This window comes from Gopherus flavomarginatus, chromosome 4 (genome assembly GCF_025201925.1).
Source record: "Gopherus flavomarginatus isolate rGopFla2 chromosome 4, rGopFla2.mat.asm, whole genome shotgun sequence".
Lineage (NCBI taxonomy): Eukaryota > Metazoa > Chordata > Testudines > Testudinidae > Gopherus > Gopherus flavomarginatus.
The window spans coordinates 15,045,702-15,060,202 of NC_066620.1; the positions used below are offsets into that span (position 1 = coordinate 15,045,702).

At 46.1% G+C, this 14,501-nt stretch overlaps 1 protein-coding gene across 1 annotated transcript in view; it reads left to right on the top strand.

The window, feature by feature from the left end:
• The first annotated feature begins 753 nt into the window (after positions 1–753).
• LOC127049501 (uncharacterized) overlaps positions 754–14,501 on the top strand; it is a 40,743-nt gene continuing 26,995 nt past the window's right edge. The window contains exons 1-4 of the mRNA XM_050950339.1: positions 754–896; positions 9,687–9,831; positions 10,480–10,580; positions 11,781–11,856. Of these exons, the coding sequence (XP_050806296.1) occupies positions 754–896; positions 9,687–9,831; positions 10,480–10,580; positions 11,781–11,856 (465 nt within the window). The remainder of the gene's footprint in view (positions 897–9,686; positions 9,832–10,479; positions 10,581–11,780; positions 11,857–14,501) is intronic.

The window sequence follows — 14,501 nt, forward strand, 5'->3', positions numbered from 1 at the left end:
TGAATAAACAAACAGTCCCTGGGTCAGACACAGGGTGCAAAGGACTCTGGGACTCTAGCAGTGCTATTCTGGGCTATGAAGGGTGTTAGTTCCAGTATGGCTGGAGCGCATGGGTTTCCCCTGATATTAGGTCTAGCTAGTTCTGGTCCTCAGAGGGTCTGGAAACCCTTTGTGGTTCTTAAGTCACTGTTGGGTTGAGGGATCATTACAGGAACCCTGGTCCACCCACTCCACTGGTTTCCAGCTCAGGGTCTTTAAACCAGGCAGGCAGAAACAATCTTCAACAATTCCTCCTGCTGTACCCTGAGCTATTTCCTACCTCCCTTGGTGCTGTGGGCTTCTCCAGACCCTGCTCTGAAGTGCTGCTGTCTGGGTGGCTTCTCACCAGTTTGTTGGCAGGACTTTCCTTCTGTAGCCTGCTTGCTTCTCTGGCACTCACTGTACTCATTCCTCTGCTTCTCAGCTCTTTTGTTCTCCTAGCTGCTCTGCCAGTCAGTGCTCATGATAGTTGCCGCATTGACTCAGGGGCTGCCTGGCCAGCATGGGGTCTCTACACCCCATGACACATGCGCAGAGTTAAAACAAATCTCTATAGGACTGCAGACTTTATTGCATGTGAATATGCTGGTAAGTATGACTAGGGCCTGCCAGTTTGGCAGTGCATCAGCTGGCTTTAACAGCAGCTTGGCAGAAGAGAGACCTTTGCGGGACTGGGTGGACTAGGAGGATGCCAAATGCAACTTGACAAATGTAATGGATGGGGAGTTAGCTGAAGTGACAAACAAAGATAACGATTTTGAAGGGTGCGTAGGTGTCCTAGAAAAACGCTCCCTGGGTGAAATCCACCCTTGTATGAAGGCCCAGCACCGGGCCTATGTTCCACTCAAACCCTCAAAGTACGGCTTAAGTAGGACTTAAAAATGATGCCCAGGCCTTCTGCCCAGAAGTGAACTTCACGCAGTGTGAACTGAGATCAGTATTAAAACTGGTAACAGGAAAAACCAGAGCAAAATACTGAACTCTTTGACCTCATCTTGAGGGCAAGTCTTACAGAGAACAGGTCACTGTAAATCCCAGCATCTGATTGCTAAGAAAAGTAACATGTGAAAAACATGAAAACATCTTTAAAATAATAGTGATCAATCAAATATGGGGAAAGGGAAATAGCCTAAGAGTCTGACAATATCAGGGAGGACACTGGAAGTGATTTTCACTGGGGAGGGAGTCTGTCAGCGTTACAAGTTGGGGCTCAGACGGGTGATGGGGGGGAGACAGAGAGAGAGAGATTTTGCTCTGCAGCCTTAGCTAACAGCTAGTAAGCTTTAGGCTCATGCACTAAGCTCCAGAAGTCCCAAGTTCAATCCTGCCTGCCAACAACCAGGGTCTGTTGGCATTACACCAGCAGCAACTATTTAGTGGATATAAGGGCTGGATTTTCCTTTTGTTTACAGCTGTGTAAATCAGGAGTAACTCCAATACAGTCACAGAGCAACATGGGTGTAAACGAGTAGAAAGCCAGGCCCAAACTACTGAAGCAAGTGACAAGTATTTCTAAAAACAAAAAATTTAAATTCTATTGAGAGGTGTAAATTGATCAGAAATTTTTCTGCAAATATTTACTTGAATAACCAATTGAATTTGTTTGGTGGTTTTCACAGACCTTTTTGTGTTTGTTTTCTAGAGTATTCTAGTAAACCCAGGACCCACAGGAAAGTTCATGTAAACAGTGACTTTTAAATAAATATCAGCGAACATCCACAGAAAACAAATTCTGAACTTAAAAGTCTGAGAATTTGTACTGGAAGCTGTTCATAACCATTACAGTAAGAGAACAAAACAAAAACCAGGTTACCTCTGTATCAAATCAAAACTAGCACATTTTGAGTTTCCAATATCAGATACGAGCAATGAGCTGTTCAAGAAACAGCTATTTGCAGAAATTATTCAGTGAATAAATCTGAGCTGCTTGCTAACCACTTGTGAATAAATCTGACCTGCTTGCTAACAACTTACAAATAGAAAGATGCAAATTTCATCAAATTATCCAGTCAGTTTTGATGTGCTGTCTGTGTTCTTACCTGGTAAGCACTGTGGTAAGAACACTTACACATGTGCATAATTTTTATGGATTTGAATAGTTCCACTTGATTCAAAAGAGTACTCAGGTATGTACATATTTGTAGGATCAGAACATTAGTTAGCTGTCTCTGTTATTGATTGCAGTTTCCCATCTGGAATTGTCAGATCATCACACTCATTCTTATGATGTCAGGATTTGGGGACTGTTCAGAAGATGAGGAGCCAATACATTTTTAAAAAAAAAATGAACGTCTGAGATCTGAGAGAGAGAGATATCAAGTGCTGACCAGGAAGGCCAGCCCAGACTGAGAACTGTAAGAGTAATGGTGCTGTTGGTTTGAAGTAGCAAATATTTATAGCAGTCTGAGAACCAAAGAAGGTGTTGGACAGAAAGAAATGTGGTGTTGTGTCCTGCCCCAGAAGGACATTTGAAGAAAAAAGGCTGAGACCGTGATTTAATAGCTTTTAAAGGCAAGGTTGAAGTGGCGTGGGAAAATGTATTTTCTTTGGGAACTGGAATCGGTGGTGAACTCTTGCATACAGTCAGCAATGAGCATGCTTATTTTCCTAGCTTAATTATTAACAACAGTCTAGTATCCTGATGGCATTTTCTCTACTGTTGATTGCATCTGCAACAGAGTTTGCTCTCTGAAGTATTTGTTTCCATGCTGAGTTCTGCCCAGTCATATGTGCCCATATTAGTCAATTGTCCCTCAATATCAGAGATATCCATCGCAGACCTTATGGGCCATGTTTACTGTAAATCAATAAACCATTTGGCATTTTAAGCTTTCCATTCAGCTGTGTACACTGTGCCCTTTAGTTTAGGTCATAGCCTGGTATTTAGTTCTTGGCAGGTTCATGCTGACAAATTTAAAATGCTCATAGTGAGAGAGATTTCTGTCAGGTTGCCTTGATTGAACAGTGCAGCTTGGAGACATGATTTGCTTTCCAGAGAGTATGAATTCTCCTTCTGAAGAATATTTTTCAACATTATTTGGGCCAAATCTTGCTTGCCTTATTTAATTCACAAGAGTATTCCCATTGGTGCGAGGGGACTCTTCCTGTAAGTCCCCTCAATCAACCTGCCCCTCAATCAGCCGAGACTACAGCTGTGCAAAAGCGTTGCGAGGGTACGTCAAACCACATGTAACTTGTTTTGTTCCAATCTGAAAAGTCAAACCATATTAACTGAAATGGTTCACTGAGGCTCAGGAGCCTTTCAGTGAACCTGAGTCAGTCAGCCTGGGGCCAAGTGTCAAGCCTGGGTCAATTTACGGTTGAAATAATGTGAATCATAGGACTGGAAAGGACCTTGAGAGGTCATCAAGTCCAGTCCCCTGCACTCAAGGCAGGAATAGGTATTATCTAGACCACCCCTGACAAGTGTTTGTCTGACCTGCTCTTAAAAATCCTCTAATGATGGAGATTCCACAACCTCCCTAGGCAATTTATTCCAATGTTTAACCACCCTGACAGGAAGTTTTTCCTAATGTCCAACCTAAACCTCCCTTGCTGCAGTTTAAGCCCATTGCTTCTTGTCCTATTCTCAGAGGTTAAGAACAATAAATTTTCTCTCTCCTCCTTGTAACAACCTTTTATGTACTTGAAAACTGTTATCATGTCCCCTCTCAGTCTGAGTTGATGAATATGAAAAGTTCACATTTTGTCATCAGACTTCTTATGAAAGCCACAGAGTTAGTTAAAAGAGTAATCCAGCCAGAAAACACAATAAAATCTTAGATGACACCTGAGTCAGGTCCCACAAAAGTGTCACTAGTAGGTATTAGTTATTTATTTTGTAAAACATAAGGCCATTGTCAAATCTAAGCAGAGATGGTTAGGTCCCCAGAGAAGTACATTATTCTACCTTATGGCAAACCCTGCCTTGGAGCAAGGAAAATTCCTACCTGTCAGGCTCCACCAAATCCACCCTTCTTAGCTTTTGCCTTTCTTTGCTTTTTAAGGTATTTTTTCTTTAGGGATGGGTGAACTGGAGGGAAGAAAAGGTGAGTGACTCCTGCAAGACCTGAGGCTTCTGTAGTAGCTATCTCTCTGCTGTTGCACAACTTGGAGGGGGATCCTCTTTTCTACCTTCCTTCCCTGCAGAACTACCCCATGTGCAGCCCGGCTATCTAGAACAATTTAAGGAGTTTTCTTCACATTCCCCCCTGCTGCTCTCTCCAGGGGTTTTTTTCCCAGAGGAGGGGAGATGTGGCTCAGTATTACCAGACTCATGTTTCCTACATATCTGTTATAACAAAGGTCTTTCATCATACATGTTGTATGATGAGTCGGACTGGAGAAAGAGGGTCAGGTGTCAGGAGGGACTTAGTTGTTTGTGACACCAGAGGCTCAGGAATGCAAACTGGTGGCCAGGCTACCAGACAAACCCAGGCCCCTCAGCACGCTCAAGAAAAATCTTCCTACAACTCTGTCTGCTGGTGCATCCCATACCACCTAATGAATCCATGTAAATGAAGTACAGTGCTATAGGCCAGTAAAGGCTTGTCTCTAATTATGAAGATTTGCCCCGATTCCAGGCATTGTTAGCCAGCCACTAGAGTCACTGCACCAGTGCAAACCCCTGTTGTGGAGAAGAGAAAGCTACTATTTGCACTAGTAAAGTTTGTCCCTGAATGAACCAGTAAAAGTTGTGGCTTATACTGGTGTCCACTGTTTATGGGCTTGCCTTTACTGCACAGTTAGCTTGAGTTATGACATGAGCGTTGACCCTAACTCAAATCCCATCCAAACACAAACACCCTTAACTACAGTGTGGTGGTGCTTTTAACTTAAATTGGCTGGCCTGTTTGGGGGTGCACGGTAGAGGTCAAGTTAGCACTGCTTGTCAGCTACTAACTCAGTCCTTCTGCGGGGCTCACGCGTTATTTTGCAGGGTGGCCACTCTCATTCTAGCTGGGCTAACTACAGAGGTGTTACCATGAGTGTAGATAACTTGAGTTCACCCTGCAGTGAAGAGACTGCATACATGAGGAGGCTGTGCTGGTGCAGCTGCACTGATGAGTGGATGCAAATTGCTGTAATTAAAGCAAATCTCCAGGGGCAGGCAAGCTCTGAAGGTAAGTGGTAATAGTCAGATTTCTTGGTCAGAATATTATTGGAAATCATTACCTACTCCCTGCTGCCCAGCCTGATCCTGAGGCCATTAATCTCACGCAGTAGCATTTGTTGCAAACAGGCCATTAGGCTTCATGACATAATTAAGTGACCAATAAAAAGCTTAGTCACTGTTATCGCAGCACCCCAGAGCCCCCTTTCTGAGGCTGTGTCAGCATTTTCTTTACAGCCCCCTATTTTTAGGAGTTTATATAGCAGCTGTGCAAATTTGCTGATTGCTGAAGCTGGCAGGAAAGGTCTTGGCCCAGGAGCAAACTTCTTTGCAAAATAAAGGGGAAACAAATGACTTGCAAAGTCTACCAGTTCTAACAGAGCTGACAAAAGAGTAGGACTTTCCATTCTCTTTCCTCCAGTCTGTGACTGTGGTTATGTCTACATTACGGATATCTGCTGGCACCGCTATGTTGGTCAGGGGTGCAAAGAGGTGTGATCCCTGACCAGCGGTGCCAGGGGTGCTGAGAGCCCTTGAACCAACCTGGGAGCCCTGGATATAATGGAAACCACTTCAAGCCAGGGGGTGCTGCAGCACCACCACCACCACCACCCCCCGCACCCCTAGTTCCAGCACCTATGTCCCTGACCAACACCACTGTGCTCGCGGAGGTCCCTAATGGTGTAGATGCAGCTATACTGGCCAAACTGTTATCGGGATGGGTTGTTTTGCTCATGGGCAGTGGCAAATTAACAAATTTGCCACCCTTAGGCCCTCAAAAAATTCCCCCCCGCGCCAGCTCACCTCCGCTCCCCCGCAGCAAGCCTGGGAGGGAGGGGGGAGAAGGGGAGTTGCGGCGCGCTAGGGGGTTGGCAGCGGTGGAGCGGAGGTGAGCTGGGGCGGGGAGCGGTTCCTGGCCCCCTCCCCCAGGTTACTCCCAGAGCCTGTGGGCCCCAGCTCACCTCTGCTCCGCCTCTCCGAGCGCGCCGCTACTCACTTCTCCCTCCCTCCCAGTGCTTTCGCATGGCAAGCCTAGGAGGGAGGTGGAAGGAGGGAAGCACGGCATGCCTGCGGGGAGGAGGTGGGCTGGGGATTTGGGGAGGGAGCGGAGTTGGGGAGGGGGCTTGAGCAAATTTGCCGCCCTAGGCTTAAGCCTGTTGGCCTAGGCGATAATATGCTGCTGCTCATGGGACGTGGTTTTACTGCACCGGTAGAAAGCACAGCTTTGCCAGTATAACTGCATCCATCCTAGGAGCATTTGCTAGTACAGTATCCTGGTATTCCTATACCAGTAAAGTGCTCCTAGCATAGAAATAACATCAGCTGCCAAACTCTGCTTTTCTGTTGTTTTCATTGACATGTGGATGCTTTTCAATCAGATGTGCCTGGTAAAGTTCATTACTGCAGAGTCACCACTTTCTCTCTTTCATTTTCTCAGGTAGTTCAACCCATTACAAACCTGTTTTTCAAGGAAGACAAAAGCTGGCTTTCCTCCACAAAGTTATGCACCTAGAATCATACATGTCAAGTGTTCATATGCAAATGGACCAACTGGGGACAGCTTCTTTATTTTGTGGGCAGTAGTGCTACCTGCTTGCACTAATTTGGATAATGGCACCCTCAGATAATGGTGGATGTATCATTATGGGGTCAGGTTCCTGGAAGTGAATGTGCAGCTGGGTTTGTGATTAATGCACTGAACTGGGACTCGAGACGTCAGCATTCAGTTCCCAGCTCTGCTACAGACTTGCTGTGCGACCTTGGGTAAGTCACTGAGACTTTGACTTGGTTGTCTAACTCCCTTAGAAAACCCCAGCCATATCTCTCTGTACAATAGGGAGAATAATACTGCAGTTTAGATTGTAAGCATTTTGGGGTAGGGCCTGGCTCTTCCTATGTGTATGTACAGAGCCTAGCATACAGGGGGCTTGAGGAGCTATTGTAATACAAGTGATAAAAAGGAAAATTGATCTTTATGAATGGTCTGCTTCACATATCCCCACTCCCACTAAAAGGTGTTTTTAAGCATTTATGTGAAGTCACACTTAGAAGGACACTTCTAGTTTTGTGATAACAGCCCATTACAATCATTAGGGAACTGAATGTTATTTTTTTTTCTTCTGGAGAAGGAGGAGATTCCTCCCAGGTCAGAGTAGGGTGCAGAGATGGGTCACAACCAAAATGCCAGTGCTGAGCACCCAGACTTTCTCGATTCTGCCTAAAGGTGGCCAAAACAAGCCCCAGTTCTGATCATTCTTAAAGCATGTGCCAATTTGGATCTAGCTCCAGGTCTGACCTTTGCTGCTCAGAGGGGTCTCTAGGTCACTTGAGGCTATTGCAAGATTCCCCTTATTTCCCTTAAAGGCTGAGGGTGCCTCCTTGAAAAACCCTTCTGCCTCTGAAGTTTGATGTCTGTAGCTGGTTCTCAGCCTAAGCGTCAACTTTTTTTCAAGCTTTTTTGTTAGGCGCAAAAGATGGTTTGGGTTGTTTTCCGCACTGCTCTGAACAAAAGCTGTTGAGTGTCTTGTGGAGTTTAGTCATGTGACTCCCCGGAGGATGCTCTGGCTGATTTAGACTTTGAGTTAGAGAGCTGTTTTCTAGATGGGAATTCCATTACTGAATAAGAAACAGTCTTGCCTCTGGCTAATAGTCTCAGCAAAGCAGTGATGAGGATAAAGAGGCTCGCGTCAGAGTCCAAGTACTCAGAATGTTGTTAAAAACATTTTATGAATTTTTTTTAATCCTATTACACATCAGTTTATTCCCAATAACCTGGATGTTGTTCTTGTAGCACCATGGAAACAGTCTGCCATCCCATGCTCCGGCAGCTTGCTGTGTTCGCATTGATCATTCAAGAAAGGAAACTAGGCTATTCAACATGAGGATAATGGAGACACCCACCGAAAGTTTCCATTAGTCCAATCACAGACGCTTCCATTCCCTTATTTCCAGATGTAATTAGCAGAACTGATACTAAAATATGCTCTGATTGCATTACATTGATAACAGTGTGGCCTTCTACTGAAAGATCATCTGCAGTGTGACTGCCTTCATTAAATTAAGGCCCTGTCTCTGCTGTAATTACACCTATGTTGGGGTATATGGTCACAACAAGACTGTTCCATTTGTATTGCAGTAACTCCTCACTTAAAGTTGTCCTGGTTTACGCTGTTTCGTTGTTACATTGCTGATCAGTTAAGGAACATGCTCGCTTAAAGTTGCGCAATGCTTCCTTATAACGTTGTTTGGCAGCTGCCTGCTTTGTCCACTGCTTGCAGGAAGAGCAGCCCATTGCAGCTGGCTGGTGGGGGCTTGGAACCAGGGTGGACCAGCAGCCCTCCTATCAGCTTCCCACTCCCCTAAGTTCCCTGTGCAGCAGCCACCCAGCAGGCTATCAATTACTGGGGCAGTTCAGCGGTCCCTCCCCCCGCTGCCATGTGCTGCTCCTGCCCTCTGCCCAGGGGTGGCTCCAGGCCCCAGCACGCCAAGCAAGTGCTTGGGGCAGCATGCCACGGGGGGCTCTCTGCCGGTCACCGGGAGGGCGGCAGGCGGCTCCAGTGGACCTCTGGCAGGCGTGCCTGTGGGGGGTCTTCCGGCGCCGCCTGCCACCCTCCCGGCGACTGGCAGAGCACCGCCCATGGCATGCCGCCATGCTTGGGGTGGCGAAATGTCTAGAGCCGCCCCTGCCTCTGCCTTGGAGCTGCTCCCAGGAGCCTCCTGCTTGCTATGTGTTGAGGGGGAACAGAGAGGGGAAGAGCATGTGCCCCCTCCCCCCAGCTCCTGCCCCCCACTTAACCCATCTCCATGGGGGGGGCACGACAGGGGTTCAGGATGGAGAGAGCTTGCTGGCAGTAGCTACTGTCTCAACTTGCTGACATACTTAAAAAGGCAAAGTACTGAGAGTGGGGTCAGCATACTTAAAGGGGCAGTGTGCATCTCTCTCTCTCTCATACACACACACACACAGGGTGTGTATCTCTGTCTGCCATGCTGTCTCCCCTCCCTCCATTCATGCTGCCTTGTAGAGTGTGAGGCTACATTAAACAGTGTGTTTAATCCTTGAGGGCTCAGCCAAGTGCTAGTTCCTCATTTAGCAGTAAGGCATTCCCTGGGAAATATCCCACCCTCTGACTCCACCACCTCAACCAAGCTTCACAATCATCATTGCTATGTACAGTATTAAATTGTTTGTGTGTGTGTGTATATATATATACACTATAGACTATAAGACTATAGATAGTCTTTTGTCTGCTGAAAATTTTTTCCCTGGAACCTATTTACATTAATTCTTATGGGGAAATTGGATTCAAGTAACATCGTTTCACTTAAAGTTGCATTTTTCAGGAGCAGGACTACAGCATTAAGCAAGGAGTTACTGTATAAGGAGGCTTGGTCTTGCCTTCATGGATCAGACCATCTCAGGTGATACCTGTGTTACAGCCCCTTTCCTTGCAGCCTATGCAACCTTAATTCAGTGCATATGCACTGTTTTACAGTCTTTGATTATGTGATCACATGCTCTTTTTTTCCATAGGACTCCTGCCTCAGTCAGTGCAGAGGATGGGTCTGGTTTTGGTATGAACCAGGCTTGTGTGGTAAAGGAGGAGGCTGTCATCTGTAGGACCCCTGTCTCATTTGTGACAGAAGCTGATAGGTGTATGGATTGCAGGCGTGAGACTGTAGGGTCTTACGTTTAAGGTTGTTGAATGTTGCCATGGAGAACTGAATTTATGTATTCAGAGTTCCTATGTGGGCAAGTCACTTAAACCAAACTTTTCACATGTGGTCACTAATTGTATGTTCCTTCTTTCCTGGCTGCCTGACTTCAGCCTCTGAGGTGCAGAAGTGCTGCACACTCATAACTGCAACTGGAGTCAGTGGGAGCTATGCTTTGAAAGTATAAAGTGCTAAATAATGCTATGTACTCTGAAAAATCAGGTCTTAGGTGACTCAGATTGAACAATCAAAACCAGTGGACATTTTTTGACCTCAATCTCTCTGTGCCTCAGATCCCCATCTGTAAAGAGGGGATATCAATATCACCTCCTCACCTCACCAGGGTATTGTGAAAATAAATGGATTTAATAACTGTGCAGAATTCTGATATTATAATGGTGAGTTCCATAGGAAAGCCCATGAAGAAATTAAGAATTCTCTATTGAGAATAAGATTTGAGGAAGGGTCCTGCCCAATCAACTTCACCTCGGCCATTTCCTGACTTTTGAGTACTTGACTTTTCAACCTTTAGTAATACTATTTTAATGTACAGCAACCACTTGCTTAGAGATGAGATGAGATACTTCTATAAAATCCTGGGCATCTTCTAGTTCGACCACGTGCCTAATGAAGAGGTCCGCAACATCATCACCCAGTGTGCTGGGTCATATGAAGACCTCCTGACAATCGTGAAGAAGCACAAGCTGAAGTGGTAAGGCCATGTAACAAGATCATCTGGCCTATCTAAGATCATCCTCCATGGGACAGTACAGGGGAGGAAAAGAAGAGATAGACAGAAGAAGAGATGGATTGACAACATAAAAGAGTGGACGGGAATGGACTTCGCGGAGACTCAAGCAGTGACACACAAACATCAGGAGTGGAGACAATTGGTTGATTGCTCATCAATGATGAGGCCCCAACAACCAATGCGGTTATGGGAGTGGTGGTGGTGGTGATGATGATGAAGATAAACTCCTCGTTTAACGTTGCAGTTATGTTCCTGAAAAATGGTGCTTTAAGAGAAACTATGTTAAGCGAATCCAATTTCCTCATAAGAAATAATGTAAATGGGGTGGGGGGGAAGGAGTTAGGTTCCAGGGAAATAAATAAATATACACACACATGCACACACACACAGTATAAGTTTTAAACAAACAATTTAATACTGTACAAAGCAATGATGATTGTGAAGCTTGGTTGAGGAGTCAGAGAGTAGGATATTTCCCAGGGAATGCCTTGCTGCTAAATGATGAACTAGCACTCGGCTAAGACCTCAAGGGTTAACGCATTGTTATTAATGTAGCCTTACACTCTGCAAGGCAGCACAAATGGAGGGAGCAGACACAATAGACACATGGCAGTGTCTGCAACCATTCCCTGCAGAAACTGAACATGATGATGAACTCACACTATCCCACTGGAGTGCACCACTCTCTCCACTATCCAAAGTGCTGGGTTGTGCATGTGTGTGTGAGACAGAGACACACAGTTTGTGGGGGACACACCCTGACATCTGCACCTCTCTTCCCCCCACCCTATGCACAGCAAGCAGGAGACTCCCAGGAGCAGCTCCAAGGCAGAGGGCAGGAGGAGCACATGACAGTGTAGGGAGGGACACCTGAACTACCCGAAAATTGATAGCCTGCTGGGCAGCTGCCACACAGGGAACTCAAGGGAGCAGGGAACTGATGGGGGGACTGCCGGTCCACCCTGGTTCCAAGCCCCCACCAGCCAGCTGCAACGGGCTGCTCTTCCTGCAAGCAGTGGGCAAAGCAGGCGGCTACCAAACAACATTATACGGGAGCACTGCGCAACTTTAAACGGGCACGTGGATCAGTGACGTAACAACGTTAACTGGGACGACAGTAAGTGAGGAGTTACTGTAGATCTTTTGTGAATAACTTCCTAGGTTTTTAAAAAGCAAACTGAAAAAACAGAAATGCCGTCATGTGGCTTGGGTACTGACACCTACACATCCCAACATGGTAAGATTTACATGGTAACACTAGTAGAGAGAAGGGGTTTAAGAGGGGGAGCAGGGAGGGGGGAAAATGAGAACACACTGCCCCTCCTGGAGCAGAGGGGAGATCCCCTTCCACTCCTTGGCCTGGCTCTCTATCCTCTGCCAGGTCTGGCTGACCGGCAATTCCCTCTCCATGCCCAGGTCTCACTGAGCAGCAACTCCCCTTTTCTCCCTGGCCTGGCTGAGCAGCAGCAACTCCCCCTCTTTCTTGGCAGGAGCACTGAGAGCTTCCCCTACTCCCATTTCTGCCACTGGCAGAAGAGCCTTTAAGAAATAATAAGAGAGAGATCCCCAAATCACTTTCATCCAGAAGGCAACATCCAAGTGGAGAAAGATTTTTCTCTGTGCTCTTAGCTCAGAAATTCCAAGAACGTTCAGTAGGCCGTTTATGTCATGCTTAAGCCACAGCAGCAGTTTCTGCTCCAGGCCAACGAAGTCACAGCAATAAATTCCCAGGCTGTCACCATGACATATGTAGGTGAGGCCTGTAGGGGACAACGTTTTGGGGTGCAGATGGTGGTTGGTCCCTGGACAGATTCCCAAGGAGTTTTCCCCCACTTACATACCCTTCCCCAGCTCATGTGACAGGCTCTGTTGCAGCCCTGCACTCTCCTGACCACACAGATGATGCTCCCTGATAGAGCTGTTTGGGGCACGTCTTGCTAAAAAAGGCAGGGAGGAGATGGGATTATGACCCTGGCTCCCTTCCATACCATCTAGCAGAGCTGATCAGCAGCTTCTGCATCCTCCTAAAAAACGATGAGTTGGGGAGTGCTGGGGAGCTCCCAGATGCACGGTCTGGTCCTAAGACCCTGGCCAGGTTTGTAAAAATAATAGCACCCCCGCTTAGCTGTTCTACATCACAGATCCTCTTCAGAGCACTTTTCAGCCAGCCATCAGCCAATTCATCCTTACAAGCACCTGGGAGGTAGGTAAACAGGACTGTTCTCTAGCTTTGGAATTCAATCACCAGTAGCTTTCACACAGGATTCCACCTATTCAGACGGAAAGAACTGTCACACCAGACTAACCAAAACGTTGAAGGGAAGAAATACAAACCACACATACAAATTGCAGAAACAACTGCTAATCATTTCCCAATAGGGACTGAGTCACCACTTGACTTCTCCACGTTGTCCTCTGCGGTCAAAGTCACACCAGCATAAAACAAGTAGTGCAGAGGTAAATTGGGCCTGGAGTCTCTAAGAGAGCCACTGAAAATGAGCAAATGTGAGCATTTGCATTTCCTTTAATAAAATGAAAACAAGTGACATAACAGAAAGGAGTTTTCCCTCCTGACACTGAGCTGGTAGAAAGGCATTTGGAAAAATACTAAAGCCAGGTCTGAGCGATCCACGCTGTTCTAAAGTAAAGCAACTCGTTTCCAACAGTGACACCTTGTGCTAGATTGTCGAAGCTACATGCAGTTCTAGCAGAATGCTGTGCTTTGGTATTAGGGACACTGCTCTGTTGCTGAAGGGTCTGTGAAATAAAGGTGGCTCTTAAAGGGGACTGCAAGGGTCTTTGCCTGCCTGCTGGAAATACTGTGTTTCTCCATCACAAAACATCACTGATGCTTAGAACAGAGCAAGGAACACCACTTCCTATGCATTTTACTGTGCTTTAAATGTTAGTGGAGGCATCGACTTCATAATTAAATTTAGAGAGAGGAAAATATCACATATCAAAAATAAAGGTGTCAACTGGAGTTTGTCTCCTAGAGACAATACATTGCACTTAGCTAGCACCTTCCCTCCAACCATCCCTAAGTGTCTGTAGTGGCCCATCATCCTTTAGTAATCGTGACAATTCCTTGCAGACTGTGCAGAATTGTATGGCCTAGTGAGGGGTACAGGAGGGAAAAGCTATAACGTAGCTATGAGTTATGTTAGGTATAGGGAAGCTGTAGTGGAGGTTGCTAAGTGAAGACTCTCATTCTCTTTCAATGGCCTAGGCTCCTTCTTTTTGTAAAGCTCCTTCTTTTCCTTTACTTACACTGCTCTCCTGGTGCTGCTATTTCAGTCTGTTTCATCAGCTACCACAAGACAGTAGTGGACATAAGAATGGCCATACTGGGTCAGACCAAAGGTCCATCTAGCCCCAGCAGGCAATGATCAAGTGATCCATCCCTTGTTGCCTATTCCCAGCTTCTGGCAAACAGAGGCTAGTGTCCTGGGTTACATCCAGAAAGGCTAGAAACTTCATTTTTAAAGGTAAAAAATAAAAGGCGTGAGAGCTTCTGGAGAATACCACAGTGGCTGTGAAAAGGACCTAAGGCTGCGACTCTGCTTCTCTGTGATCCTTCCAGGGTCTTAGTCTCGCTATAATTACACTGGGTTTGAATCTCTGCACAGAATTGAAATGTTCACCATGAGTATCAAGGCTATACCCATGTCTATTGTCTTGTAAACACTCAGTGCAAATTTTCTCTTTGTTATGTATCAATTCCAGCCAGAGCACTTCAGGGCAATTAACAGCTGCTTCCTGGGATCCTAAAGGAAATTCAGAAATGTGGGTTGTCATATGCAATATGGCAGCAAGATTTGTGATCTACTGGTCTAAGCACAGGACTGGGAGACAAGGGGGGAGATTGTCATATCCGTGTGG